Source organism: Scyliorhinus canicula, chromosome 29 (genome assembly GCF_902713615.1).
Source record: "Scyliorhinus canicula chromosome 29, sScyCan1.1, whole genome shotgun sequence".
NCBI lineage: Eukaryota > Metazoa > Chordata > Chondrichthyes > Carcharhiniformes > Scyliorhinidae > Scyliorhinus > Scyliorhinus canicula.
Genome location: NC_052174.1, coordinates 14,007,411 through 14,034,842, shown reverse-complemented (window position 1 = coordinate 14,034,842; position 27,432 = coordinate 14,007,411). Strand labels below are relative to the sequence as shown.

General features: G+C 47.2%; 1 protein-coding gene across 1 annotated transcript in view; it reads left to right on the top strand.

Moving 5' to 3' along the window:
• The first annotated feature begins 346 nt into the window (after positions 1-346).
• The window catches only part of LOC119958491 (monocarboxylate transporter 13-like), a 31,669-nt gene continuing 4,583 nt past the window's right edge, over positions 347-27,432 (top strand). The window contains exons 1-4 of the mRNA XM_038787048.1: positions 347-473; positions 15,390-15,612; positions 17,931-18,074; positions 19,333-20,121. Coding sequence (XP_038642976.1) covers positions 15,408-15,612; positions 17,931-18,074; positions 19,333-20,121 — 1,138 coding nt within the window. The 5' untranslated portion in view covers positions 347-473; positions 15,390-15,407. The remainder of the gene's footprint in view (positions 474-15,389; positions 15,613-17,930; positions 18,075-19,332; positions 20,122-27,432) is intronic.

The window sequence follows — 27,432 nt, the reverse complement described above, 5'->3', positions numbered from 1 at the left end:
TGGGGGGGGGGGGGGGTAGGGACTTGATGGGCTGAGTGGCCTGAATCACTGGAAATCTCTCCGCTTCCCTCTTAAATATATTCAGTGAGTCCCCATTTGAGGAAACCCCCCTGGAGTTTGGATGGAGAGACATTTGAATTGGGAGGGGTAACTAGTCACTGGGTAATTTAAGAGTTAACTTTCTTCCTCAAACTTCCCCCCATTCTGGCAACAGCGCAGGCGCCGATGACGTCGCCCGCACGCTCCCGGGCAGTGCGCACGCGCGGACCTGCGATGAAGTCACCGGCACGCTCCCGGGCAGTGCGCACGCGTGGGCCCGTGTTGACGTCACCGGCACGCTCCCGGGCAGTGCGCACGTGCGGGCCCGCCATCTTGGGCTGGTGGCTCTTTCTCATTTCAAACCGAATGGCGGGAGGAGGAGGCGGCGACTCTTCGGGACAGCGAGGGAGCCCAGCGTCTCGCCCGGCGAGGAGGTGAATAATGATAACGGCGAGGTCGCCGCGGGTTCCGCACGGGGAGGACCCACCACCCCCCCCTCTCGCCGCCCTCCCAGGATGCAGCGCGGAAGCGTGGCTGTGTGGAGGCCTTTCCCGGCGCGGGGCAGTGTGGGAGCAGCGGCCGCCATTGCTCATCAGCAGCTCTGCCCCCCCCCCCTTGGAGCCCCCTGGCGGCCGTGCCGGGGAACCAATGAAACAAATGGGAGCATGACTCGACCATGTGGCCTCCTGCCACTCCAAAGTACATCCACCTCATCTGCATCCATGATCACCGATGCCCTCAGCAGCCTCGAAACCCATTCAAGATTAAAGTTGTATTCTTGGTGCAGTGTTTAGCACTGCTGCCTGACGGCGCTGAGGAGCCGTGTTCAATCCCGGCCCCGGGTGGAGTTTGCACATTCTTCCTGTGTCTGCGTGGATCTTGCCCCCCACCACCCAAAGATGTGCAGGGCAGGTGGGTTGGCCACGCTAAATTGCCCCTTAATTGAGAAAAAAGAAATTGGGTAGTCGAAATTTTCTTAAAATCCGATGCCCTCAGCATCCAGCAATCGGTTGCTCTGGGTCTGGCACACGTTCAATGAGTGAGCATCCACAGCAGCAGATTTCAATCATTCCATAAGACACAGGAGCAGAATTAGGCCATTCATTGCATCGAGTCTGCTCTGCCATTCGATCATGGTAGTGGTTTAGTGGTTTGTTGCTGGACTAGTAACATGGACCCAGGGTAATGCTCTGGGCACCTCAGTTTTGAATTCCACCAGGACCTAGTGAACCTTTCCTAGACTGGGTCCAATGGCAGTGTACGCTTCCTTGGGTAAGAGGACACAACTATTCAAAGTATTCCAAGTGTGGTCTAACTGGTGCCTTGTATAGTTTTAGCAGGACTTCCATTTGCCTTCCCTATTAACTGTTGAACTTGTATGCTAGCTTTTTGTGATTCATGCACAAGGACCCCCAAAGTGGATAACTTAACATTTATTTTCTGACAATATATTCCATTTGCAAAGTTTTTGCCCACTTACCTAACCAGTCTATATCTCCCTGTAGAATATTTCTGTCACCCTCACTACTTGCCTTCCCTCCTATCTTTGTGTCATTCGCACACTTGGCAATGGTACATTCTGTAGCCATCTAAGATGGCCACCTGCAAAGGACCATGGGAATTATGGTCAACTCAGGACTCAGACAGGTACAGAGCCTATGTGTTTCTGAAACACAGGTAAGCAGGCCTGATCGAAACCCCCGCTCGTTTGTATTTTAATGACCCATTTTCCCAGGACAAAAGAACTCCAATCAAGCAACCGGTACAGGCACAGACTGATCGGCGCCACTCCCATTGCTCAAAAATCCCAACTGCCAAGGTCAGTGACCACTATGGACCCGCCCAGCCACCAAGGCACCCGCCCCTTTATTGGCCGAAATCGAAGACAGTGATCAGAGCCCTGTCGAACTATTGGGTCCAAGGTTAAGGACCGCCCCAAAGAGCACGAAATCCCAGAGGGATAAAAGAGGACGCAGCCATGTGTTCTGTCTCTTTTGCATCTGGATGTGCCAACCCAATCGTAGCAGGAATAGCCAGCCATGTTCAAGACCAACGATCGCTACCTGACGGATGGGCCCAGCAGAGACAGAGCCACTTTCTTTGAAACAGCCAAGTGAAATCCATTTGCACAGTGCCGGTCGTCCTGAAGTTAAGTACTGGTGATTGTAGCTGACAGGTGTATTTTAACTCGCAGTAGATATTGTGTTTGCATGTCGAGATAACTCTTGTGTATGTAAATAAACCATCTTTTGAACTGACTAACTGGTTGTGTGGTCATTTGATCGATATAAGGGAAGGCTTGTGGTTCACCAACATTATAGAGCAACAATTCACTTCCCTCATCCAAGTCATTAAGATATGTTGTGACTAATTGTGGTCCCAGCTCTGATCCCTGTGACACTCACTAGTTACAGGGTGCCATCCTGAAAATATCTCTCTTACCCCAATTCTGTCTTCTATCAGTTAGCCAATCCTCTACCTATGCTAATATACTATCTCCAATGTCTTATTAAGTAACCTTTTGTGTGATACCTTATCGGATGCTTTTTGGAAATCCAAATGTATTACATCTACTGGTTCAGCTTCATCTATCCTGAATAAAAGTGTTACGTTGGCGGTTTTCCAACCCTCTGGGACTTTTCCAGAATTTAAGGATTGTTAAAGATTACTTCCAGTGCATTCAATATCTCTCTAGATGCTTCTTTAATATCCTAAGATGTAACCCATCAGGTACAGGGGGCGCACCGACCTTTAACCTAATTAATTTCCGAGTACTTTTTCTTGAGTGATAATTATTGTATTTATTTCCTGCCCCCTTCTGCCCTGTGATTATTTAGTATATTTGGAATGTTATTAGTGTCTTCCACTGTGAAGACTGACAAAGTATTTATTTAACTCTTCTGCCATTTCCTGGTTTCCTATTTTTATGTCCTCACTCTCATTTGCCAAGGGCCTACATTCACTTTAGCTTGTCACTTCCTTTTTATATATTTAAAGAAGTTATTAATGTCCGATTTTATGTTACTAATTTACCCTCATAGTTTATCTTCTCCGTCTTTATTTTTTTTTGGTCATCTTTTGTTGGTTTTTAAAACTTTCCCAATGCTCTGGTTTACTGATAATCCTGGCCACAGTGTATGTTTTTTTCTTTCCGTTTATTACTATCCTTAGCTTCCATGATTCACCATGGTTGATTTATCCCCTTTTCCGAATCTCCCTTCCTCACTGGGATATATCTTCGTTGTGAGTCGCGAACTATTTTCAGAAACGTCTGCCATTGCTGGTCAACCATCTTTTCTGCAAAACTCCATTCCCAATCCACTCCAGCCAACTCTGCCCTCATTCCTTTGTTATTACCCTCATTTAAGTTCAGCACAGTTGTTACTGACCCTCATTTATCACTCTCAAACTTATTATGATCCCAGATCAGACACCAACTGAGGCTGGGATATTGGACCAAAAACCCAATATTTTAATTTATTTGTAGACCGAGAGGAAAGAATGATTCACTCCAGGAGTGATTGCACAAAGAAATTGGGATTTGGTATTTTTAAAAAAATAAAACTATTACGAATATAATCTTAAACTCTTTAACTTCACCCCTGAAAAAAAAAGCTTCCAATTACCCCTTGAATACTCTGACTCAATTTTCCTTTAAACAACAAGAAAATAAACATACAGTTCTCAATCTACCTTAAAAGCAGCATGGCATAGAGTAATACTTGCTTTATAAAACAGATTTGGCTCCTGTATGAAACCCTTCAGACTCTGGCTGAATGTCTTCAAAAAGATGGTTGACCTAGCATGTTTCCGCTTCTTCCTTGTCCCCGGACATGACTGCTCTGCTTTAAATATAATTCTTCTTTTATAACTACCCGACTGTGAGAGAATTGTGGACTCAGTGTCAGAAGATCAGACCTCTTCTCTCCAACACCCCCTCCAAAAACCGACTCTCTGCATTCCCTGGCTTCACCCAGCAATGATATCATCTCCCGAAGCTGAAAAACAAATTTCCTCTGCAGACTGAAAGTATCTTAACTCCACAGGGACATTCCCCAGTCGAACCACAATGCATTAGGCCAGACTGAAAACCAGATTCCTTTGGTCAATTTCACCTTCTGGCTCCTAGAATCTCCCAGGCTTTACAAAACAAAATCATTAAAAAAATCAGGACCACTGCAGCCAAACACACTACAGCCTGGCTGTTAAAGCTTAAATTGTCCCAATATTTCAAAGCCAATATTCTTAACATCCTCCATTCAACACACCAGCCCCTTGAAATTAAATGAGCCAACAATGTAAACAGATGACTTCATTTTCCTAAATCCCTTTTAACGTTAAACATTTCTTAAGATTACATACAACTTATTCTCTATAAGATAAATCAGTTTATATTTTTAAACAGGCAAACATAAACACGAGTATAGCCCATTTTAGTCTTCCCACATGTCACAGTGATGATAAAGCAACAGCAATCACATTTCCTCTTCCTGCTGCATATAGAATTTGTAAATTAAATGGCTGGAACAATAAATTCCATCTGAACAGTCTTGCATTTGTCCAAGAATTCTAATGGATTATGGGCCGTATATATAATTGTGTCAGATAAATTGTTACAAACATAAGTGTTAAAATGTTGCAATGCCAATGCCAACCTTAATATCTGCTTCTTGATGGTCGACTATTTCTTTTGCTGAATGCTGAGCTTTCTCGAAAATACCCAATTGGTCTTTTGATTCCTTCGCTATCTTCCTGCGGTAGTACAGTACCAACACCCACATCACTCGCATCAATGGCCATGTTAATTGGCTTGGTATAATTAGGTGTCGCCAGCACTGGTCCGGTGATTATTTCATAGAATTTACAGTGCAGAAGGAGACCATTCGGTCCATCGAGTCACCAGCTCCTGGAAAGAGCACCCTACCCAAGGTTAACACCTCCACCCTATCCCCATAATCCAGTAACCCCACCCAACACTAAGGGCAATTTTGGACACTAAGGGCAATTTATCATGGCCAATCCACCTAACACACATCTTTGGACTGTGGGAGGAAACCGGAGCACCCGGAGGAAACCCACGCACACACGGGGAGGATGTGCAGACTCCGCACAGACAGTGACCCAGGCCGGAATCGAACCTGGGACACTGGAGCTGTTAAGCAATTGTGCTATCCACAATGCTACCGTGCTGCCCTTAACACAGTCTTCAGATTATCGAATGCCTCCTGACATTCCGACTGGAATTCTTTGTGTTTTTTTCGAAGATCAGTCAGTGGAGCAACCACGCTGCTCACATTTTGCACGAATTCCGGGAGAAACCACACATGCCCAGAAATCTCAACGTCTCTCCTCATCGATGGTATTGGAAATTCTCCAATAACTTTTGTCTTCACATTCGGTGGGGCTATCTGACCATGTCTTTGGAATGTTGCTGTCATATTCTTCATTCCGAATGACATGACTTTAAATTGATACAGGCCATTTGGTGTCAGAGAAAGCTTCCTTTGCCCTGTCTGATAACGGTACTTCCCAATATTCTTTAAGTAAGTCAAGTTTGGTAATAAAATGTGCTTGTTCCAGATTTTTAACAGTCTTCCAAACGAGTAATAAGGTACGAATCTGACTTTGTAACTGTGTTGGCTTTTCTATAGCCCACACACAATCGTTGTGTTCTATCCAGCTTTGGTACCATCACAATCGGTTAGCTCCAATCACTGCAACTCGCTTCGATGATATCCTCCTTAATCATTTTGTCGATCTCCCTTTGTACCTGTGGTGACTTTAGTGGATTGAGCCTGTCTGATGTACAATGGGAATAGCATTTCCTACATCAAACTCTTGCATAATTACTTTCGTACTTCCAATTTATTCTCACGTACAGCTCTATGTGAAAAATAACTCTTAGGTCATTTTGAGTTTCCTCCAGAAGGTAACTCAATTATTTATCCCAATTTTTGAATACTTCGTCATTACTCAATTTAATTTGAGGAATGCCAAATTCAGAATCGTCTGGATTTATCTGTTTCTCACAGAGTTACGACTAACACATCCTCCTCCTTTCCTTCTCTTTCAAAATACCTTTTGAGCATATTAACATGACACTGAGTTTTCCTTCTGTCTGGCGTTCTTATCAAACAATTCACCTCACTGAATTTCCTTTCAATTTGATAAGGCGTATTAAATCTTTTAATGGTCACCTACCATTGGCAACAATACTATTACTTTCTCCCTACTAACAAAACTACAAGCGTTTGATTTCTTATCCACCTCTTTTTCATCACATGTTGTGACAATTTATAAATGTTTCCTAGCCAACTCACCAGCCCTAGTTAATCTCTCCCTGAAGTTTGACACATAGTCCAACAACATAGTCTCCGACCGCTGACTCACCAAATTCTCTTTGCTCAAATTAAGCGGTCCTCTCAACTCATGACTAAAAATCAGTTTGAATGGGCTGAATTTGTTGATTCGTTAGGATAGGATTAGGTGCATCCCTAATTGCAAATTGTACAAATGGAATTTCTTTATCCCAATCCTCTGGATAATCCTGACTACAGGTCCTCAACATGGTCTTTAGCGTTTGATGCCATCTTTCTAATGCCCCTTGTGAGTCCGGGTGATGCGCTGTTGAGTTAAATTGCTTTATTCCTAGGCTATCCATAACTTCCTTGAATGATTTTGACATAAACTTGAATACCTGGTCCGATTGGATTTCTTTTGGAAGTCCATATCTGGTAAAAGATTTGGTGAACTCCTTTACAATCCTTTTCAATGTAATTTTTCTTAATGGAATGGCCTCTGGAAATCAAGTAGACAAATCATGGTCAACAAATCCTGATTCCCACTTTTTGTTTTAGGAAGGGGTCCCACACAATCAATTTGGACTCGAGTAAAAGGTTCCTCAAATGCTGGAATGGGTAGTAAAGGTGCTGGTTTGATCACTGCCTGAGATTTCCCTGTTACCTGACATGTGTGACATGTACGGCAAAATTCAACCATATCCTTATGCAGTCCAGGCCAATAAAAATATTTTGTATTTTTGCTTGGATTTTCCTTACTTCTAAATGATCCCCTACCGGAACCTCATGCGCTACCCGCAGTACCTCCTTTCTATAACCCATTGGTTAAACCACTGCCCATTTCTCACCTGCCTGATTATGTAAAGGTCTCCATTTTTTCATTACTACATTATTTTTAATGTTTAACACTCTGGTATGCATGCAGATTCTACTTCGGTATATGCTTTATGGTATAACTGCTTTATCTCTGAATCTTTCTGTTGTAATTCAACCAATTTGCTTGAACTAAAGATATCCGCTTCATCCACCATCTGCTTTTGTTCTTTACCAACCATTGGGGGTGGGATTCTCCCGAATTACCGTGATGGCCCAATGCCGGCGTAAAAAATGGCGCAAACCACTCCGGTGTCGGGCCGACCGCAAGTTGTGGAATCCTCTGCACTTCCAGGGGCTAGGCTGGTGCCGGAGGTGTTGGCGCCGCGCCAGCCAGGCGCTGAAGGGCTGGTGCAAGTTAATGCATGCCCAGAACCTCCGGCGTGGTTCTGCGCATGCGCAGACCGGCTGGCATATTCTAGCACATGCGCAGGGGGGGTGTCTTCTCCGCACCGGCCATGGCGGAGCCCTACAGGGGCCGCCACGGAAGGAAGGAGTGACCCCACGGCACAGGCCCGCCTGCAGATCAGTGGGCCCCGATCGCAGGCCAGGCCACCGTGGGTGCCCCGCCGGGACCGGATCCCACCTTGCCCCCCTGAGGACCGCACCAGCCGGCCTACCAGCCAGGTCCTGCCGTGTGGGGACCATGTCCAATCCACGCCGGCGGGACTGCCAGAAACCGACGGCCGCTCGGCCCATCGGGGCCCGGTGAATTGCTGGGGGTCCGCTGCCAATGGCCCCTGGCCGGTGTGGCGTGATTCCCGCCCCCACCTGAAAACCGGCGCCGGAGAATAAGGCAGCCGGCGTAGGAGCAGCGGGGCGGGATTCACGCCGCACCCCCCGGGGATTCTTCGATCCGGCAAGGGGTGGGAGAATCTCGCCCATGGTTTCTGACAACTGAACCTCAGCCTGTCTATCGGTACACCTCAAGTTCTCTTCCTTCCCCATTCCTAACCTGTGGTTTTGTGATCTGGTTACCACGCAATCAGGAAACACTCCCAGATATACTTCTTGCAACATCTCAGTTTGACTTTCCGCTGACTTTTCAACCACAGTAGGCCGCATTCTCACCTGTGATACAGCTATATCATTACCTAGGATAAATTGTACCCCATAAATGATATTTTTTCTATTATTCCCACTACTACCCCATCACTTTTCACCGGACCCTCTAACCTTACCTTACATAATAGCATACTACTGATCTAACCATTAATTCCACCTATTACTACCTTTTCTGACAATACTTCCAAACTACATACCTTCTTGTCTCTCACCATTAAAGATTGACTTGTTCCTGTATCCCTCAAGACCTTAATCTCCTTATCTACTCCACCTGTACACTAATAAAGCTTGCCCTCACAAATAAAATCTTAAAAAAGTTCTAGCACCTGCTTATCCACCAATCTCTGATCGGGCTGTACACTCTGTTGCACCTCTTCCACTGGGACAATGTTTTTATTCTCTGCCCGTTTAATAAACTCACTGACTCATCCTGTTTTATCGGGTCTGTCTTCACAGTAATTTTCTTAAACCACCTGAACTGCGACTTCACATGTCCAATTTTATTCAAGTTCTCTTATCTCCCTATCACTTTATCTCTCCACCACTATCGTAGGTTTCCTTTTACTCTGAGGGCTCGATTTAACTAATTGGGAACAAAGTTCCATAGCGAGCACATTTAGCCACGTGTTTCCTGGCACTCACAGTGCCAAGAAACACGCGACCTGTGTTGCATAAGAGTCCTCAGTGGGGAACCCTTGGCCAAGGCAGCACATAGCCCAGTTTTGTACACTGCTTGCCGGAATGCCCCATTGTAGCGATAGATAGGGCAGCACGGTAGCATTGTGGATAGCACAATTGCTTCACAGCTCCAGGGTCCCAGGTTCGATTCCGGCTTGGGTCACTGTCTGTGCGGAGTCTGCACACCCTCCCCGTGTGTGCGTGGGTTTCCTCCGGGTGCTCCGGTTTCCTCCCACAGTCCAAAGATGTGTAGGTTAGGTGGACTGGCCATGATAAATTGCCCTTAGTGTCCAAAAAATTGCCGTTAGTGTTGGGTGGGGTTACTGGGTTATGGGGATAGGGTGGCGGTGTTGACCTTGGGTAGGATGCTCTTTCCAGGAGCCGGTGCAGACTCGATGGGCCGAATGGCCTCCTTCTGCACTGTAAATTCTATCTGGGCACCATTTTAAAATGGTTTTGTTTAATTCCTTTTGAATTCTATATATTTCTGATCTTTTTTTCCTTGGATTTCTAAACTTTTGTCTGTAAGTTTCTGGTATTAGTTCCTATACACTTAATATGGCTTTCTTCACCTCATCATAATCCCTAGATACCTCCTCTGATAGTGATGCAAGCACTTCACTAACTCTACCTACCAACTTTGTTTCAACCAACACTACCCACATTGTCTTTGGCCAATTCAATTATTTTGCCACTTCCTCAAATGAAATGAAAAAGGCTCACACATCTTTCTCATCAAATCTTGGCAATACTTGAATATATTTATCATATCCCTCTAAAACTATATACTGGGAAGCATTTCTTCTTCCTCTAGAACTTCCTTAGGTTGTGCCTTTAACCCCAACCTTTTAAGTTGATGTTCTCCTTGCAGTGGCATTTTGTAAACCCTCCCGATTAATCACTTCCACACCCAGGTGTGGAACTTAGAACTTGCAAGGGTCCTTCTTGTTTATTTCCTGATTATTCCCTTCTTATTTCCCCTTTCTTTTACTTCTCCTGTTACATTTTTGATCCGTGGGCGATTTATGGACATGTGTCTTGAAGGCAGCTGTATCTTTAGTGCAAGCAGAAGGAAGCAGTGGCCTGTACCTTTAATTCAATCAGAGGATTCCAGAAGGCTGTGCTGTTCTAGACTGGCGATTGCTGACTGTCCGGCATCAGTGATGACTCGGGTTGGTTGATTTGGCTGGTGGGCAATGAATTGGACCAAAAGGCTGTGCTCTGCCTGGTAACAGGCGATGACTGGATATGGATCCACTGGAATGTTTTCCGACTCATGAGGTTTCACTTTTGATTCTGGCAGCCTGGATGGAGGGTTCCAAGTAACCGTCTCCAGAAAGATATAATTAATCCTCTTCAGGAGGCCACTGTGGTGGATGGCTCTCTCTCCAGCAAGTCTGGGTGTCGTTCTCTGGAGGCTGCAGAGGCCTGAAGTCAAATCACGAGCTGGAAGCAAGGTTTGATGGTGAAATAATGTCTCTGAAGAAAGATATAGGCCTGGATGTCAACCTCGAGCTGATGGCCCAGTTGGATAAGAATTAGTGTCTCCAGAAGGCCTGCTGGCTGTGAGTACAGAATATTCGAGCCTGTGAGGACCCTGAATGAATGACCGACTCGACAAGACCATTACCAGCTGTAAACCCAAGACTTTAATCAGTAAGCGTGCTGTGAGGAAAGTTTGCTACAGAATCACCACTTGAAGCAAAGACTCATTCTTCGACCTTCATCCTTACTATTTTTATCCCTTTCCACCCCTCTGTGTTTGTCTGTCTTGTGTGTGTGGGTAGAGGGTGGGACAGTTAAAGCGGGTAGTAGGTACTAGCTTGTCATTATCCAGTTGTATTTACTGCATAGTTCAATATAGTTCTCATTACAAATAAACAGTAATTCTGTTTCATGTTACAAACCTGGTGACTAATTATTGGGCAGCCGAGGATCAAAGACTTTGGGAATTTTGAGAAGAATTATTGGTTAATTCACTTGTGTTGTGACTCCGGGGCAGGTGGGGCTGGAATTGACCGCATCCTTGCCCAGGGTGGTGTAACAACTGAAAGAGCCATCTCCAGTCACTCCCTATTTCTATTTCAAACCCTGAAATATTGCAATGGTTGCACACACGCTCACTGGGCTGGATTCTCCGTCTGGGAGACTAAGTGCTGACGCCAGCGGAGCAAGTGTGGACTTTCATGACCAAAACATCGGCGTGAAACCCTCACCGATTCTGGTCCCGGTGGGCTAGCACCGGCGCCGACCAAAACTCCCGTGGGCCCACTCCGAGAATGGCCGGGTCCCGATCCACGCATGCGCACGGCTGACGACCTGCACTGGCTGCGCCGTACAACACGTGGCTGGCCGTTCGCGACCCAGAGCCGCTAACCCCAACCCCACACCCTGGCCAACCCCCACCAGTCCCTCCAACGGCATGGATCCTGACCCAAGTGGGGTGACGCTGGACACACTTTGCAGCCAGCACGCCGGGTTCCCGCACGATTGGGACCACACGTGGCCCGCGCCATCGTGAATTCGGCCCATCTGGGGCGGAGCATCGCGTGTGGCCTGGCCGATGACGTGCCAACGCCTTCGAAACGGTGTGCACTGTGCGTCATGATAACACCAGTTTGGAGGGGGCGGAGCATAGCGGACCGGCGTCAAATGGGCGTCGGCCCTGATTTTAGCCCGGAAATCCATTCTCCGCCCGATTGCCGATTACGATTTCGGCGTCGGGCTACGAAGAATCCAGCTCCTTGTATTTAAGTTCAATAAGTCCCAAGCAAAATGAGGAATTATACTTAAGATCCTGGACCCGAGCAGAAGGCAACATTTGCTGCAGGAGTAATTGGATGAAGAAATAGAGATTTGGTAATTAAAAAAAACTTCATTATGAATACAATATTAAACTCCAGACCTGCAAAAAACAGCGTGCAATTACCCCTTAAACACGATGACTCAATTCCCCATTTAGCAACAGGAAATAAAAATCCTGCTCCCGATTTATCTTAAAGTCAGCAGGCCAGAGAGTAATACTTGCTTTCTGAAACAGATTTGGCTCCTGTTAGAAACCCTTCAGACTCTGGCTGACTATCTTCAAAAGCTGGTTCACCTGGCGTATTTCAGCTAGTCCTTATCCCCAGACAAGACTGCTCTGCTTTGAATATCATTCCTCTTTCATAACCATCCGACTGTGAGAATTGTGGCAGCCAGATCAGACTTTACCTCTTCTCTCTCCAACACCTCTCTGCATTCTTTGGCTCCATCCAGTCATGGCATCATCTCTCCAAAATGAAAAACAGATCTCCCCTGCAGTCTGAAAGTACCTTAACTCCCCAGGAACTTACCCCAGTTAAACTACAATGCATTAGGCCAGACTGAAAACCACATTCCTTTGGTCAATTTCACGTTCCGGCTCCTAGAATCTCCAAGGCCTTACAAAACAAGATCCTTTTTTAAAAACAGGACCACTGCAGTCAAACGCACTACAACCCCAGGTTTCTAACCCAATATTTAGAAGCCAATATTCCTAAAATCCTCCATTTGTCACAAACTGAATGCTAAATTCCACCACGTTATGATCACTGCTTCCTTGGGGATCTTTTTATTATGAGATTGTTTATTAAACCTGCTTCAACACACATGACCAGATTCGCAACATATTGTTCGAGGAAATTGTCCCAAATACATAGAACATAGAACGATACAGCGCAGTACAGGCCCTTCGGCCCTCGATGTTGCACCGACATGGAAAAAATCTAAAGGCCATCTAACCTACACTATGCCCTTATCATCCATATGCTTATCCAATAAATTTTTTAATGCCCTCAATGTTGGTGAGTTCACTACTGTTGCAGGTAGGGCATTCCACGGCCTCACCACTCTTTGCGTAAAAAACCCACCTCTGAAATGAAATGAAAATCGCTTATTGTCACGAGTAGGCTTCAATGAAGTTACTGTGAAAAGCCCCTAGTCGCCACATTCCGGCGCCTGTTCGGGGAGGCTGGTACGGGAATCGAACCGTGCTGCTGGCCTGCTTAGTCTGCTTTAAAAGCCAGCAATTTAGCCTTGTGAGCTAAACCAGCCCCTAAACCTCTGACCTCTGTCCTATATCTATTACCCCTCAATTTAAGGCTATGTCCCCTCGTGCTAGCCACCTCCATCCGCGGGAGAAGGCTCTCGCTGTCCACCCTATCTAACCCTCTGATCATTTTGTATGCCTCTATTAAGTCACCTCTTAACCTTCTTCTCTCTAACGAAAACAACCTCAAGTCCATCAGCCTTTCCTCATAAGATTTTCCCTCCATACCAGGCAACATCCTGGTAAATCTCCTCAGCACCCGTTCCAAATCTTCCACGTCCTTCCTATAATGAGGCGACCAGAACTGTACACAATGCATTCTATGAATTCTTCCTCATTGCTACCTCTGCCATTTTGATTTTCCCAATTCACATGAGGATTAAAGTCACCCATGGGGAATGTACTGTCGTTTCTACATGCCCTCACCATCTCCTGATTTATTCCCTGTCCTACAGTGTAGCTACTGTTCGAGTGCCTATATACGACTCCCACTAGTGTCTTCTTGTTATTTCTGACTTCCACCCACACAGATTCTACATCTTCCGATCCAAGATAATTTCTTGCTATCGTACTTATTCCATCTCGTGCTATCAACGCTACCCCACCGCCCTTTCCTTCTTGCCTGTCCTTATAAAATGTCACATGCCCCTGAACATTTAGTTCCCAGTTTTGATCTTGTAACCAAGTTTCTGTAAAAATCATAAGGTCATGTGGGCGGCACAGTGGTTAGCACTGTTGCTTCACAGCTCCAGGGTCTCCGGTTCAGTTCCCGGCTTGGGTCACTGTCTGTGCGGAGTCTGCACATTCTCCTAGTGTCTGCCTGGGTTTCCTCCGGTTTCCTCCCACAAGTCCCGAAAGACGTGCTGCTAGGTGATTTGGACATTCTGAATTCTCCCTCTGTGTACCCGAACAGGCGCCGGAGTGTGGCGACTAGGGGCTTTTCACAGTAACGTCATTGCAGTGTTAATGTGAGCCTACTGGTGACAATAAAGATTATTACTATTATTACTATCATACCCATTCACCTCAATTTGTGCCTCATTTATATTGTGCCAGACACCACGTACATTTAAATAAAGAGCCATTAATTTTGTCTTTTAACATTATTTCCCTTCTTGGCCCTTTTGCTGTTGATTTTAATGTTTGTACACTGTCTCTTCCTGTCATATTCTTATTGTTACCTATATAGCTGCCTTGCAATGCTGCCATATCCTTTTGCTTTGTAGGCGCCGGAGTGTGGCGACGAGGGGATTTTCACAGTAACTTTGTTGCATTGTTAATGTGAGCCTACTTGTGACAATAATAAAGGTTATATCCCTGCTCCAGAACCAACCTCCCCCTCCATTTAGTTAAACTAAAATAAGAACCTTTTATTGTGTGTGTCAAAGGAGGACGGACAGGGGTAATATTCAGAGTGGGAATTCCAAATCTCAGGGCCTAGTCAGCTAGAAAATGGGGGGGAGGCAATCCTTAAAGATCCCAAGGACCAAGGAGATCTTCCAAGGAAGTGTTGGAGACGAATGCGGGGATAGGGAGGGAGCGACGTCACAGCGACCGACTCGACCCAGAAATAACAATCTCCCTGCAGTTAAGCTGCAGATGTTAACTCCCCTGCGGAATGCACTGGTTCATAGAACATACAATGCCAAAGAAGGCCATTCGGCCCTTCGAGCCTGCACCGAACCACTTAAGCCCTCACTTCCGCCCTGTCCCGGTAACCCAATAACCCCTCCTAATCTTTTTTTGGTCACTAAGGGAAATTTATCATGGCCAGTCCACCCAACCTGCACGTCTTTGGACTGTGGGAGGAAACCGGAGCATCCGGAGGAAACCCACACGGACACGGGGAGAACGTGCAGACACCGCACAGATAGTGACCCATTTTATTTAATAATCTTTATTGTCACAAGTAGGCTTACATTAACACTGCAATGAAGTTACTGTGAAAATCCCCTCGTCGCCACAATTTATTTAATAATCTTTATTGTCACAAGTAGGCATACGTTAACACTGCAATGAAGTCAGAGTTTACGCAGATGCAATTCAGAGGTACCCATGAGCACCATTGAAGATCAGAACCAGGGATTATCTTCCTCACTCCTTTCATGAAGAGTTAGTGACTTCATGCCGTCACTCTGTCGCACAAGCTGGGCCACAGGGAGAGGTGAGACTGAGGCCTCGCCTATTCTCTCAGGTAAATGTTAAAGAACCAAAGGTCTTATTTTGGAGAAGGAATGCGGAGATGCCACGGCTCTGCTATGTATTCCTCAATCATCATCTCTCAAGATGGCGACCCGAGGTGGTGAGAATCTTTCTTCCTTTGTGCCTCCATGCCAACTCTCTCACCGTCTTGTTTCCCACCACAGATCTCGCGCCGATCCGGAATGGCGAAGCCCGTCTGCCGGGAGCCGCCAGACGGGGGCTGGGGATGGATGGTGGTTCTGGCAGGCTTCATGAAAATCTGCCTGACGTTCGGAATTGTCCGTTCGTTCGGCGTCTTCTTCGTCCAGTTCATCGAACACTTTGACAAGTCGTCCAGCCAAGTTTCCTGGATCGGCTCCATCTTGCTGGCCACACAACAGTTTGGGTGTAAGCATTTCCTCGTCCCCTCCCCTCGAGACCCTCGAACTCAGCCCAGCTGATAGTGGGAAGTATCACAATTGGCCTCAGTGCCTCAGGAATAGAGAGGAGAGGTGAATCATTTGGGGCTCCTGGCACTTGATTACTGTCCAATAATTCCTGTTGAAAAGTCAATATTAGCGCAGGAAACGTTTATATTGATAAGTGAGGTCCTCCAGCATTGACCAGCCTTCCAAAAGTCACCATCGCGAGCGATTGCTGGGAAATGGGACCATGGAATCCCTACAGAGCAGAAGGAGGCTATTCGTCCCATTGAGTCTGCACCGACTCTCCGAAAGAGCACCCTACCTAGGCCCACTCCCCACCCCATCCCCGTAACCCCATAACCCCACCTAACCTGCACAACCTTAGTTCGGCCACACTTGGAGTATAGCGTTCAATTCTGGTCGCCACACTACCAGAAGGATGTGGAGGCTTTAGGGAGGATGCAGAAGAGATTTACCAGGATGTTGCCTGGTATGGAGGGCATTAGCTATGAGGAGGGGTTGGATAAACTCGGTTTGTTCTCACTGGAATGACGGAGGTTGAGGGGCGACCTGATAGAGGTCTGCAAAATTATGAGGGGCGTAGACAGAGTGGATAGTCAGAGGCTTTTTCCCAGGGTAGAGGGGTCAATTACTAGGGGACACAGGTTTAAGGTGCGAGGGGCAAGGTTTAGAGATGTACGAGGTAAGTTTTTTGCACAGAGGGTAGTGGGTGCCTGGAACTCGCTGCCGGAGGAGGTGGTGGAAGCAGGGACGATAGTGACATTTAAGGGGCATCTTGACAAATACATGAATAGGATGGGAATAGAGGGATACGGACCCCGGAAGTGCAGAAGATTTCAGTTTAGATGGGCAGCATGGTCAGCACAGGCTTGGGAGGGCCGAAGGGCCTGTTCCTGTGCTGTACTGTTCTTTGTTCTTTGTATCCCTTGACACTAAGGGACACCTAACCTGCAGATGGGGGCGACATGGTGGCATAGTGGTTAGCACTGTTGCTTCACAGCTCCTGGGACCCGGGTTCGATTCCCGGCTTGTGTCACCGCCTGTGCGGAGTCTGCACGTTCTCCCCGTGTGTGCGTGGGGTTCCTCCGGGTGCTCTGGTTTCCTCCCACAGGCCAAAGATGTGCAGGTTAGGTGGATTGGCCGTGATAAATTGCCTGTAGTGTCCAAAAGGGTTGGGTGGGGCTGTTGGGTTACGGGGATAGGGTAGGGGTGTGGGCTTAAGTGGGGTGCTCTTTCATAGGGCCCGTGCAGACTCGATGGGCTGAATGGCTTCCATCTGCACTCTAAATTCTATGATTCTATCTTTGGGCTGTGGGAGGAAACCACCCAGACACGGAGATGAAGTGTAAACTCCACACAGTCACCCAAGGCTGCAATTGAAACCGGGTCCCTGGCAGTGTCAGGCAGCTGTACTAGCCACTGTGCCCCGTGCCGTCCTGGATTTGGAACACCGTGAGCAGTCCTGGTCCCCATATCACAAAAAGGATATTGAGGTACTGGGGTAGGGGCAAAAAGGATGTGCAAGTATGACACCAGTTGAGAAAATCTTTGGAAGTCCAAAACTCAAATATAAGATAATTGCTAACATATCCGATAGGGAATTCAGGAGAAAGGCCTTTCCCTAAAATTGGGAACCCGGAATTGGAGGCGAAAGATCTGTCTCGGAGGTTCTGAGACTCCAATAGGGCAAATCTACTGCAACCCTGGTTGGAATCAGCGAACTGAACTGTAATTGAATCTGGGATTGTAACAAGACCCTGCAGTTAGAAAGCAGCTCTGATAGAGAACAACGCCTCAAAGAGGCATAATCACGATGAATGGTCGAGGCAAAGGGAGAGACAGCAAGAGAGGTGAGCAAACTCTTGGTCAAGAAAGATCTTGCTTTGAGGAAGATCTTAAAGTTGGAGAACTGGGAGGAGAGTGGGAATTCTGGACTGTGAACCCTGAAGACAGGAATACTAAAGGTTTGGTGAAGAAGGCGGTGATGGCTAATTGGCCAGAGTCAGAGGATTAGAGAGTTTGAAGGGGGCGTGCGGAGCTGCTGGATGTTCAGTGGGGAGGAGTGAAGGATTTCGATAGAGAGATGGGGACTTTCAATTGGAGACATTGGAGTCAATCTAGGTTAGCGAGGAAAGGATTTGCTGTGGCCTGCGATACAGGCCTGGGGTGGGCTACGGATAAACGAAGGTTGGGACACAGCCAATCCTCTCCTCTCTCCATGCTGCTTTCACACGCCGAGTCACTGAGAATCTGACTAATCACATTATTCTGTATTTCCAGGTCCACTCGGAAGTATATTTGGGGCACATTATGGAGCTCGTCCTGTGGTCATGGTGGGTGGGGTTTTCGCGTGCTTGGGGATGCTCACAGCCTCGTTCGGACAGAGCCTGCTGCATTTGTACCTCTCCGCCGGATTCCTGACAGGTCAGCTCAATGTGTAGAAAATAAGGTCCCCTCCCTCACAAACTGGGCCCATTCTGCAGGGTTGTCTATGTTCATCATTCGTCAACTGGAGGTGGAACTAAAATGTGAGAGAGTGACGAAGAAAGACCCCCACCCCACCCCTATCCCCACCCACCCTCTGCTTCACCTGGGCCCCCAACTCCATTTCCCAAGATCCACCAACAGTAACTACCTCTTTGTCAAACCTGTGTCTCTCTGAGTGACTGAACTGAGTTTACCCAGGGAGTCACCGAAAGACAATGTTTCAGAATTGATCCTCCACCCTGCACTGGGTTCGCTGATCTTGGCAATGGCAACAATCTGAGGATTGCAAGTTTCCTTCAGCAGAACCCTGGTTCATTCCCAATCCCCCACCTCTCCCCGGGCCTTCCTGGTTGTCAAACGTGCCTGGTAGTCGAACAGACTCACTGTCAAAGTGTTTACACCCTCAAGGGGGAACTTGGTCCCAACTCTCTGCAAAAAGCTTCTCTGTATCAACGGTAGACGAGAAGCAGCAGGGGCCTGAACCAGGCTTTGCCTCTGTTAGGCCCCGTCATCTGCTTGCTTCCCCATCAGAAGATTGGGAAGGTGGCATCGGGGATTTGAACACGAGCCTTCATTCAACGGCGTCCATTGCGTTGGTCCTTCCGTAGATTGGACAGTGACCTTAACAGAGACCCCCCCAGCCTCTCGGAGTGGACGATGAGCTGGAAAGTGTTGTCAGTCGGGGCACGGGGGGGGGGGGGGGGGGGGGGGGGGGGCTGACGCTCTGCACTGTCTTCAAGGTGGGAGCTGGGCCCCTCTTAACTGGGACAGTGATTGACATGGAAGCCAATCCTCCTTCCATGTGACCTCCTTGCCTGGTTTCATTCACCTGATGGGGGTCAGAGAGGAAATTATTGGCCCCTGGGGTTTTTCAAAGCTCCCCAGTGATTATCTGACTGAGGGAAGGGGTCAGAGGGCAGGGGTGAAAGGGTTTAATCTGAAATGTTCGAGACTTTATAAATGGTGGGCCAGATTCATAGATGAGCCGATCTTTCCTCTCTCTCTAGTTTGATGGTTTTGTTCTGATGTAGAGAAGGAAAGACACCGGTTCCCCCCCCACAACACCCAGAAGATCAGGGGCAGTTCGATCATATCTCATCTTTGATGACATATGCTTTAAACAATACAACATAGTACACAAAAGACACATGGATTGGAGAACATGGCCCTCATTATCTCCTGTTTTGCTCTCCAGGTTTCGGTTGGGCCTTGGCCTTCAGCCCCACAGTATCCATGATCGCCAAGTACTTCAAGAAACGCCGAGCCCTGGCGACCGGTTTGGCCTTTACCGGCGTGGGAATCTCCTCGTTCTTCTTCCCTCCGTTGTTTCAGCTCCTGATCGATGTGTATGGTTGGCGCGGGGCCCTCCAGATCGTGTCGGCCATGATGCTGAACCTCTGTGTCTCTGGAGCCTTGCTCCGACCCATCACGCTCTTTGAGGACCTCCCCGTCGCCTCAGCTGGACATCCTGACGATGGGGAGAAAAACACTAAGTGTTGGGGCAAAGTGGTCTCCACCTTAGATTTGACCCTTTTCCTGCACCGTGGGTTCATGGTGTACAATCTCTCCGCGACTCTGCTTGCTATGGGCTTCTTTGTCCCCTACATCCACTTGCTGGCCCATGGGAAGGACCTTGGACTGAGCGATTATGAGGTGGCCTTCCTGATGTCGGCTACTGCCATTGCGGACACGGTGGCCCGGCTCTTTTCCGGCTGGGTCGCTGACTTCAGGTTGATTCGGAAAATCCACATGGTATTCCTTTGGAGTCTTTTCACCGGAATCAGCCTAGTGATCATTCCCACTGGCCGCTCGTACACCAGTACAATGGGCCTCTGTATCTTTTATGGCTTCTGCGCCGGAGGCCTCCCTGCCCTCCTGTTTGCCACTATCACCGATATCGTCGGGATCGGGCGAATTCTCAATGCAACCGGACTCTTTATGGTGTTTATGAGCATTGGCAGTCTCCTTGGGCCTCCCTTGTCAGGTAATGCAGGTCAACGTCCTCTGGGTTGAATATAATTGCTGTGGGTAATGTATCGAAGAAACTGTGGGACTGGATCAATGTGGACAACTTGGGGCAATGGTAGAGTCGTTCGTTTTTGTCGACATGAGAACTTGGTGACCAGGGGGAGCCAACTGAGGGCAACCAATGGGTGAATCTCCACAATGAAAGCTTAGCAAGAGCCAGCGCTGTCCGGAGATGAGGGAATCAATATCACAGATCAGTCTAAACGAGAAACAGTCTTGAGTTCCTAACTTGCAAACAAACTGCACACAAGAATAGTCTTTTTGCAAGATATTTAGCCAGAGGTTCTTTTATAATAATACTAATCTTTATTGTCACAAGTAGGCTTGCATTAACACTGCGGTGAACATAGAACATAGAACAGTACAGCACAGAACAGGCCCTTCGGCCCTCAATGTTGTGCCGAGCCATGATCACCCCACTCAAACCCACGTATCCACCCTATACCCGTAACCCAACAACCCCCCCCCCCCTTAACCTTACTTTTATTAGGACACTACGGGCAATTTAGCATGGCCAATCCACCTAACCCGCACATCGTTGGACTGTGGGAGGAAACCGGAGCACCCAGAGGAAACCCACGCACACAGGGGGAGGACGTGCAGACTCCACACAGACAGTGACCCAGCCGGGAATCGAACCTGGGACCCTGGAGCTGTGAAGCATTTATGCTAACCACCATGCTACCCTGCTGCCCCTAAGTGAAGTTACTGTGAAAATCTCTGAGTCTCGCGCGAGCGATCGAACCCCTGGCGATAACCCTGCGGGACGTGAAAAGCTGGAAGGGCATCCGGAGGGGAGACAGGGAGCACAGAGTCTCACTCTATGCGGATGACCTGCTCCTTTATGTCTCGAAGCCACAGGAGAGACTGAAGGCAATACTGCAGATCCTGAAAGTTTGGAACCGCCTCGGGCTACAGACTTAACCCTGGGCAAAAGTGAGGCATTTCCAGTGAACGCAAATGGGGAGGGTCAGAGCTGGAGGGGCTCCCGTTTAAAATGGCCCAGAACAGATCCTGTTATCTGGGGATCCAGATAGTCAGAGACTGGACACAGGTCCACAAGTAGAACCTAATAATAATAATCACTTATTGTCACAAGTAGGCTTCAATGAAGTTACTGTAAATAGCCCCTAGTCGCCACATTCCGGCGCCTGTTCGGGGAGGCCAGTACGGGGATTGAACCCACGCTGCTGGCATTATTCTGCATTACAACCCGAGAATTCCCAAACCGACACTATAAAGAATGAAAATCGAAGGTGGCTTGGCTTTATCGAATCTACAATACTACCACTGGGCAGCAATGGCGGAAAGGGTGAGGGGATGGGTGACTCAGAGTGGGTACGGATGGAGGAGACCTCCTGACAAGGAACGACCCTCCGGGCCCTGTACACAGCCGCACTCCCATCCCCCTCGACAACATACACAACAAGCCCATTGGCAGCGGCCACGCTGAGACAACTCTTCGGGCTAACTAGGATGTCCCCCATGGCTCCCATCTGCGGCATTCACAGATTCCACCCAGCCATGCTAGATACCACCTTCAATAGATGGAGATGAGATGGGGGCACACTGAGGGTCAGGGACTTTTACATAGGGCACAGACAGGCAACACTGGACGAACTGACGAAAAAGTGGAGACTACTGAAAGGACAGGAAATGAGTCCTCTGCAAGTAAAACACTTCCTCCGCAAAGAGGCAATAGGGTTCCCCGGGACCCCAGAAGCCACACTATTAGAGGACCTGATCGGCACAAGGAGCAAGAAGGGGGTGGGGGGCTATGTGGGAAAATATACGGACAGTTACTGGACAGAGCTCGAACACCACTGGACGAGACCAGACAGAAATGGGAGGATGAACTGGGGACAGAGGTAGGATGGGGACTCTGGAGCGAAGCACTGAGCAGGGAAGGCTCAGCCTAACGCAGCTCAAAGTGGTGCACAGAGCGCACCTGACCAGAACCCGAATGAGCAGGTTCTTCCCGGAGGTGGAGGGCAAATGTGAACGGTGCCAGAGGGGCCCGGCCAACCACACCCACATATTTTGGGCTTGCCCCAAGCTTGCTGGGTTCTGGACATCCTTCTCCGAGGCAATGCCCAAGGTTGTTGGGGTGAGGGTGAAGCCGTGCCCAATAGTGGCAATCTGCGGGGTATCAGAGCAGCCAGAGCTGCACACGGGGAAAGGGGGCCGACGCCCTGGCTTCCCTAATCGCACGCCGGAGAATCCGGCTCGGCTGGCGATCGGCAGCAACACCCAAAGCTGCAGACTGGCTCGCTGACCTCTCGGAACTTCCCCACCCGGAGAAGATGGAGTACGCCATCCGAGGGTCGGAGGAAGGCTTCCTAGATGCATGGGGGCAGTTCGTCGGCCTGTTCCAAAACATGTTCGAGGCCAACAACGAAGGTAAGATAGGAAAACGGGAGAGATAGAAGGAAAAAAGAGGAAGGACAAGGGGAAAACAAAGTCAGTTAAGGGACGAGATAAACCTTTCCGTATAATGCAATAAACTAACGGGGCAAAAAATGTATATAACTGTAGATAAATGTGAAAAATGCCAATAAAAGGATTTTTCAAAAACAAAAAAAGCCCCTAGTCGCCACATTCCTGCACCTGTTCGACTACACAGAGAGAATTCAGAATGTCCAATTCACCTAACGAGCACGTCTTTTGGGAGGAAACCGGAGCACCCTGAGGAAACCCACGCAGACACGGGGAGAACGTGCAGACTCCGTACAGACAGTGACCCAAGCCGGGAATCGAGCCTGGGACCCTGGCGCTGTGAAGCAACAGTGCTAACCACTGTGCAACCATGCCGGCATAGTCTAAAAGTTAGAGCCAGACTGTTCAGGAGAGATGTTGGGAAGAACTTCACTCAGAGGCTGGTCGTGGTTTGGAAATCGCTCCCACAAACAGCAGTTGAAGCTGGAACAGTTAACATTTTAAATCTGAGATGGATAGATTTTTGTTCAGAATCACAGAAGGTCGGCACGGTGGCACAGTGGTTAGCACTGCTGCCTCACGGCACCGAGGACCTGGGTTCGATCCCGGCTCTGGGTCACTGTCCATGTGGAGTTTGCACATTCACCCCGTATTTGCATGGGTTTCACCCCCACAACCCAAAGATGTGCAGGCTAGGTGGATTGGCCACGCTAAATTGCCCTTTAATTGGAAAAAATGAATTGGTTATACAAAATTAAAAAAAACAAAATCACAGAAAAGCACAGTGCAGAAAGGCCCTCCGGCCCATCGAGTCTGCACCGCTGCATGAAAGGCCCTGGTGCAGACTTGATGGGCCGAAGGGCCTTTTCTACACTGTACTTCAGCAAAGATATTCAGGGATATGGGCCAAAGATAGGTATATGGTATTAGGCCACAGATCAGCCTTAATCTCATTCAATGGCAGGACAGGCTCGAGGGGCTGAATGGCCTCCTCCTGTTCCTATGTTCCTGTATTTTCCTACCAGTGATATCCCTCCTTAAATACGGAATCCTAAACTGTGCATGCTCCAGGTGTGGCTTCGCCAATGCTTTTATATAACAGTCCTTTTGTAATAAAGGCTGTCATTCTATTTGCCTTTCCAATGGGCTTGTTGTACCTGCTTGCCAATCTTTTGCGATTGACGCACAAGAGACCCAGATTCCTCTGCATTTGGCACCCGCTCTGCATTGAAATCATATTCTGCTTTTGTATTTCTCCTGTCAATGTGCCGAATCTCACACTTTCCCACATTATATTCCGTCTGCCAAATTGTTTGCCCTCTGACTGTTCCCTGTGGAGACTCCTTGCGTCCTCCTGCCTTTACCACTATTGCGACCACAGCAGATGTTATTCGCTGAGCAAACCAGACCCTTGAGGGAAACCTGTTTTTAAAAAAAATTTAGAGCACCCAATTCATTTTTCCAATTAAGGGGCAATTTAGCGTGGCCAATCCACCTACCCTGCACATTTTTGGGTTGTGGGGGCGAAACCCACGCAGACACGGGGAGAATGTGCAAACTCCACACGGACAGTGACCCAGAACCGGGATCGAACCTGGGACCTCGGCGCTGTGAGGCCGCAGTGCTAACCCACTGCACCACCGTGCTGCCCCTGAGGGAAACCTGTCTTACTGACCATAACTTGGTTTGTGTATTCTGACAACAAAGAGAAACCTACTGATCCCAGATGCATGGAATTCCAGTGACACTTTTGGGATTTAAAACATATTAGGATCCCAGCAGTGGCTAGGATAGGGGACTGAAATCTCAATATTTCAGTTTATTTGTAAGACTTGTGCGGAAAGAATGATTCCCTCCAGGGGTGATTGCATGAAAAAATTGGGCTTTGATATCTCCAAAACAAAACTTTTTTATGAATACAATATTAAACTTTAAAACTTCGCACCCGATAAAGCAGCTTACCATTACCTCTAACTCAATTTCCCATTAAACAAGAAAAGAAACACAGCTCCAATCTATCTTAAAAATCAGCATGGCATAGAGTAATACTTGCTTGATAAACAGATTTGGCTCATCCCTTCAGACTCTGGCTGAATGTCTTCACCTGGAGTATTTCCGCTTCTTCCTTGTCCCCAGACAACACTGCCCTGCTTTACATATTATTACTCTTTTGTTCCTGTCCTGCTGTGAGAGAATTGTGGACTCAGTGCCAGGCAGATCGGATTCATCTCTCTCTCCCAAACCTTCTCAAATCCCAGCACTGACCTCATCTCCCCAAGCTGAAAAACAAATGACCTCTGCAGGCTGCAAAAGCACATTACCTCCCCAGGGACCTCCCCAGTCAAAACACATTGATCCTGTGAGTTGCACCTGCTTTTTCCTAGACCTTCCCAGCTTTGTACAAAATAAAATCCTGTTTAAAAACATGGCCACTGCATCAAACAACCCCAGGCGTTTAACCTTAAATTGCCCGAATAGTTAAGTCATTATTCCTAAAATCCTACATTCATCACACCTCCCCCCTTAAAAGAAAAGTACCAGCAATGTAAATATATGGCTTCATTTTCTAAAATCTTTGTAACTGTAAACATTTCTTAAGATTACATTAACTTATATTCTATAAGTTATACAATTATATATTTTTAAACAGGCAAACATCAACATGGATATAGTCCATTTTAGCCTTCCCACATGTTACAGTTATGATAAAGCATCAGCAATCACATTTTCCCTTCCTGACACGTGTAGAATTTGTAAGTTAAACAGTTGTAACAATAAACTCCATCTGTATGTTTTGAGTTATAAATTTGTACAAGAATTTTAATGGATTATTTTTTTAAAATAAATTTAGAGTACCCAATTATTTTTTCCAATTAAGGGGCAATTTAGAGTCGCCAATCTACCTATCCTGCACATCTTTGGGTTGTGGGGGTGAAACCCACGCAGACACGGGGAGAACGTGCAAACTCCACACGGACAGTGACCCAGGGCCGGGATTCGAACCCGGGTCCTCAGCGCCGTAGGCAGCAATGGTAACCACTGCGCCACCGTGCTGCCCCTATTTTAATGGCTCATGGGCGTATATCCATTTGTGTCAGATGAATTGTTACGAACATAAATGTTAAAACGTGACGCCAATACCAACCTTAATGTCTGCTTCTCGATGGTCAAATATTTATTTTGCAATGCTGAGCTTTCTAGAAAAATACCCGATTGGTCTTTCGATTCCTTCCTTGTCTTCCTGCGGTGGTACAGCACCAACACCCACATCACTCGCATCAATGGCCACCTTAAATGGCTTGGTACAATTAGGTGTCGCCAACCCTGGTCCGGTGATTAACACAGTATTCAGATGACTGAATGCAACCTGACATTTCGACGTCTACTGAAAATCTTTGCGTTTGTTTTAGACGTTCCGTCAGTGGAACAACCACACTGCTGACATTTTACACGTATTTCCGGGAGAAATCAATCGTCCAGAAATTCAGAACGTCTCTCCTCGTCGATGATATTGGAAATTCTCCAATAACCTTTGTCTTCACATTCTGTGGGGCCATCCGACCATGTCCAATGGCATGGCCCAAGAATTTGACTTGAGCTTTTGCAAATTCACTCGGTGCCAAATTTACCACCAATCCAGCATCCTTTAATCAATCAAATAATTGTTTTTAGTGTTCCAAATGCTCTCTCCATGTTTCACTGAGCACCACCAAATCATCAATGTAAACGGCACAATTTGTTTAATCCGGTAATGACCTTGTTGGTCAGTCTTTGGAATGTTGCTGGTGCATTCTTCATTCCAAATGACATGACTTTAAATTGATACAAACAATTTGGCGTCGCAAAATCCGAAACTTCCTTTGCCCTGTGTGATAAAGGTATTTGCCAATATCCTTTAAGTATGTTAAGTTTGGTAATAAATTGCGCTTGTCCCACCTTTTCAACACAGTCTTCCAAATGAGGAACAGGGTACAAATCTGACTTTTTAACTGCATTGACTTTTCTATCGTCCACACACAATCGTTATGTTCCATCCGGTTTTGGTACCATCACAATAGGTGAGCTCCAATCGCTGCAGCTCACTTTGGTGATATCATCCTTCACCATGGGGCTGTTCCCATGGTGCTATTCCCATGGGGCTGTTCCCATGGCACTGTTCCCATGGTGCTGTTCCCAAGATATTGTTCCCATGCAGAGTGGTTAGCTCTTTTTATTTTCAGCGCCAGGGTCCCGGGTTTGATACCCGGCTTGGGTCTCTGTCTATGTGAAGTCTTCACATTCTCCCCGTGTCTGTGTGGGTTTCCTCCGGGTGCTCCGGTTTCCTCCCACAAGTCCTGAAAGACGTGCTGTTAGGTAATTTGGACATTCTGTATTCTCCCTCCGTGTACCTGAACAGGCGCCGGAATGTGGCGACTAGGGGATTTTCACAGTAACTTCATTGCAGTGTTAATGTAAGCCTTACAGTTTGGTCTGTTTTTAATGCTCTGATCCACCTATCAAAATTATTTTGTTTAATTCCTTTTGAATTCTATATATGTCTGACCTGGTTCGTTCCTTAGATTTCTAAACTTTTGTTTCGAGGCTTCTGGCACTGGTTCATATGCATTTAATATGGTTTATCTCACCTCATTACTACTCACATGGTCTTTAGCCAATTCAGTTGTTTCGCTACTTTCTCAAATGAAATGAAAAAGGCTTCCACATCTTTGTCATAAAATTGTGGGAGTGCTTGAATATATTTAAACATAGCCCTACTAAGCTTTTGACTAGGAAGTATTTCATTTTCCTTTAAACCTTCCTCAGGTTGTGCCTTTAACTTTTAAGTTGTTAT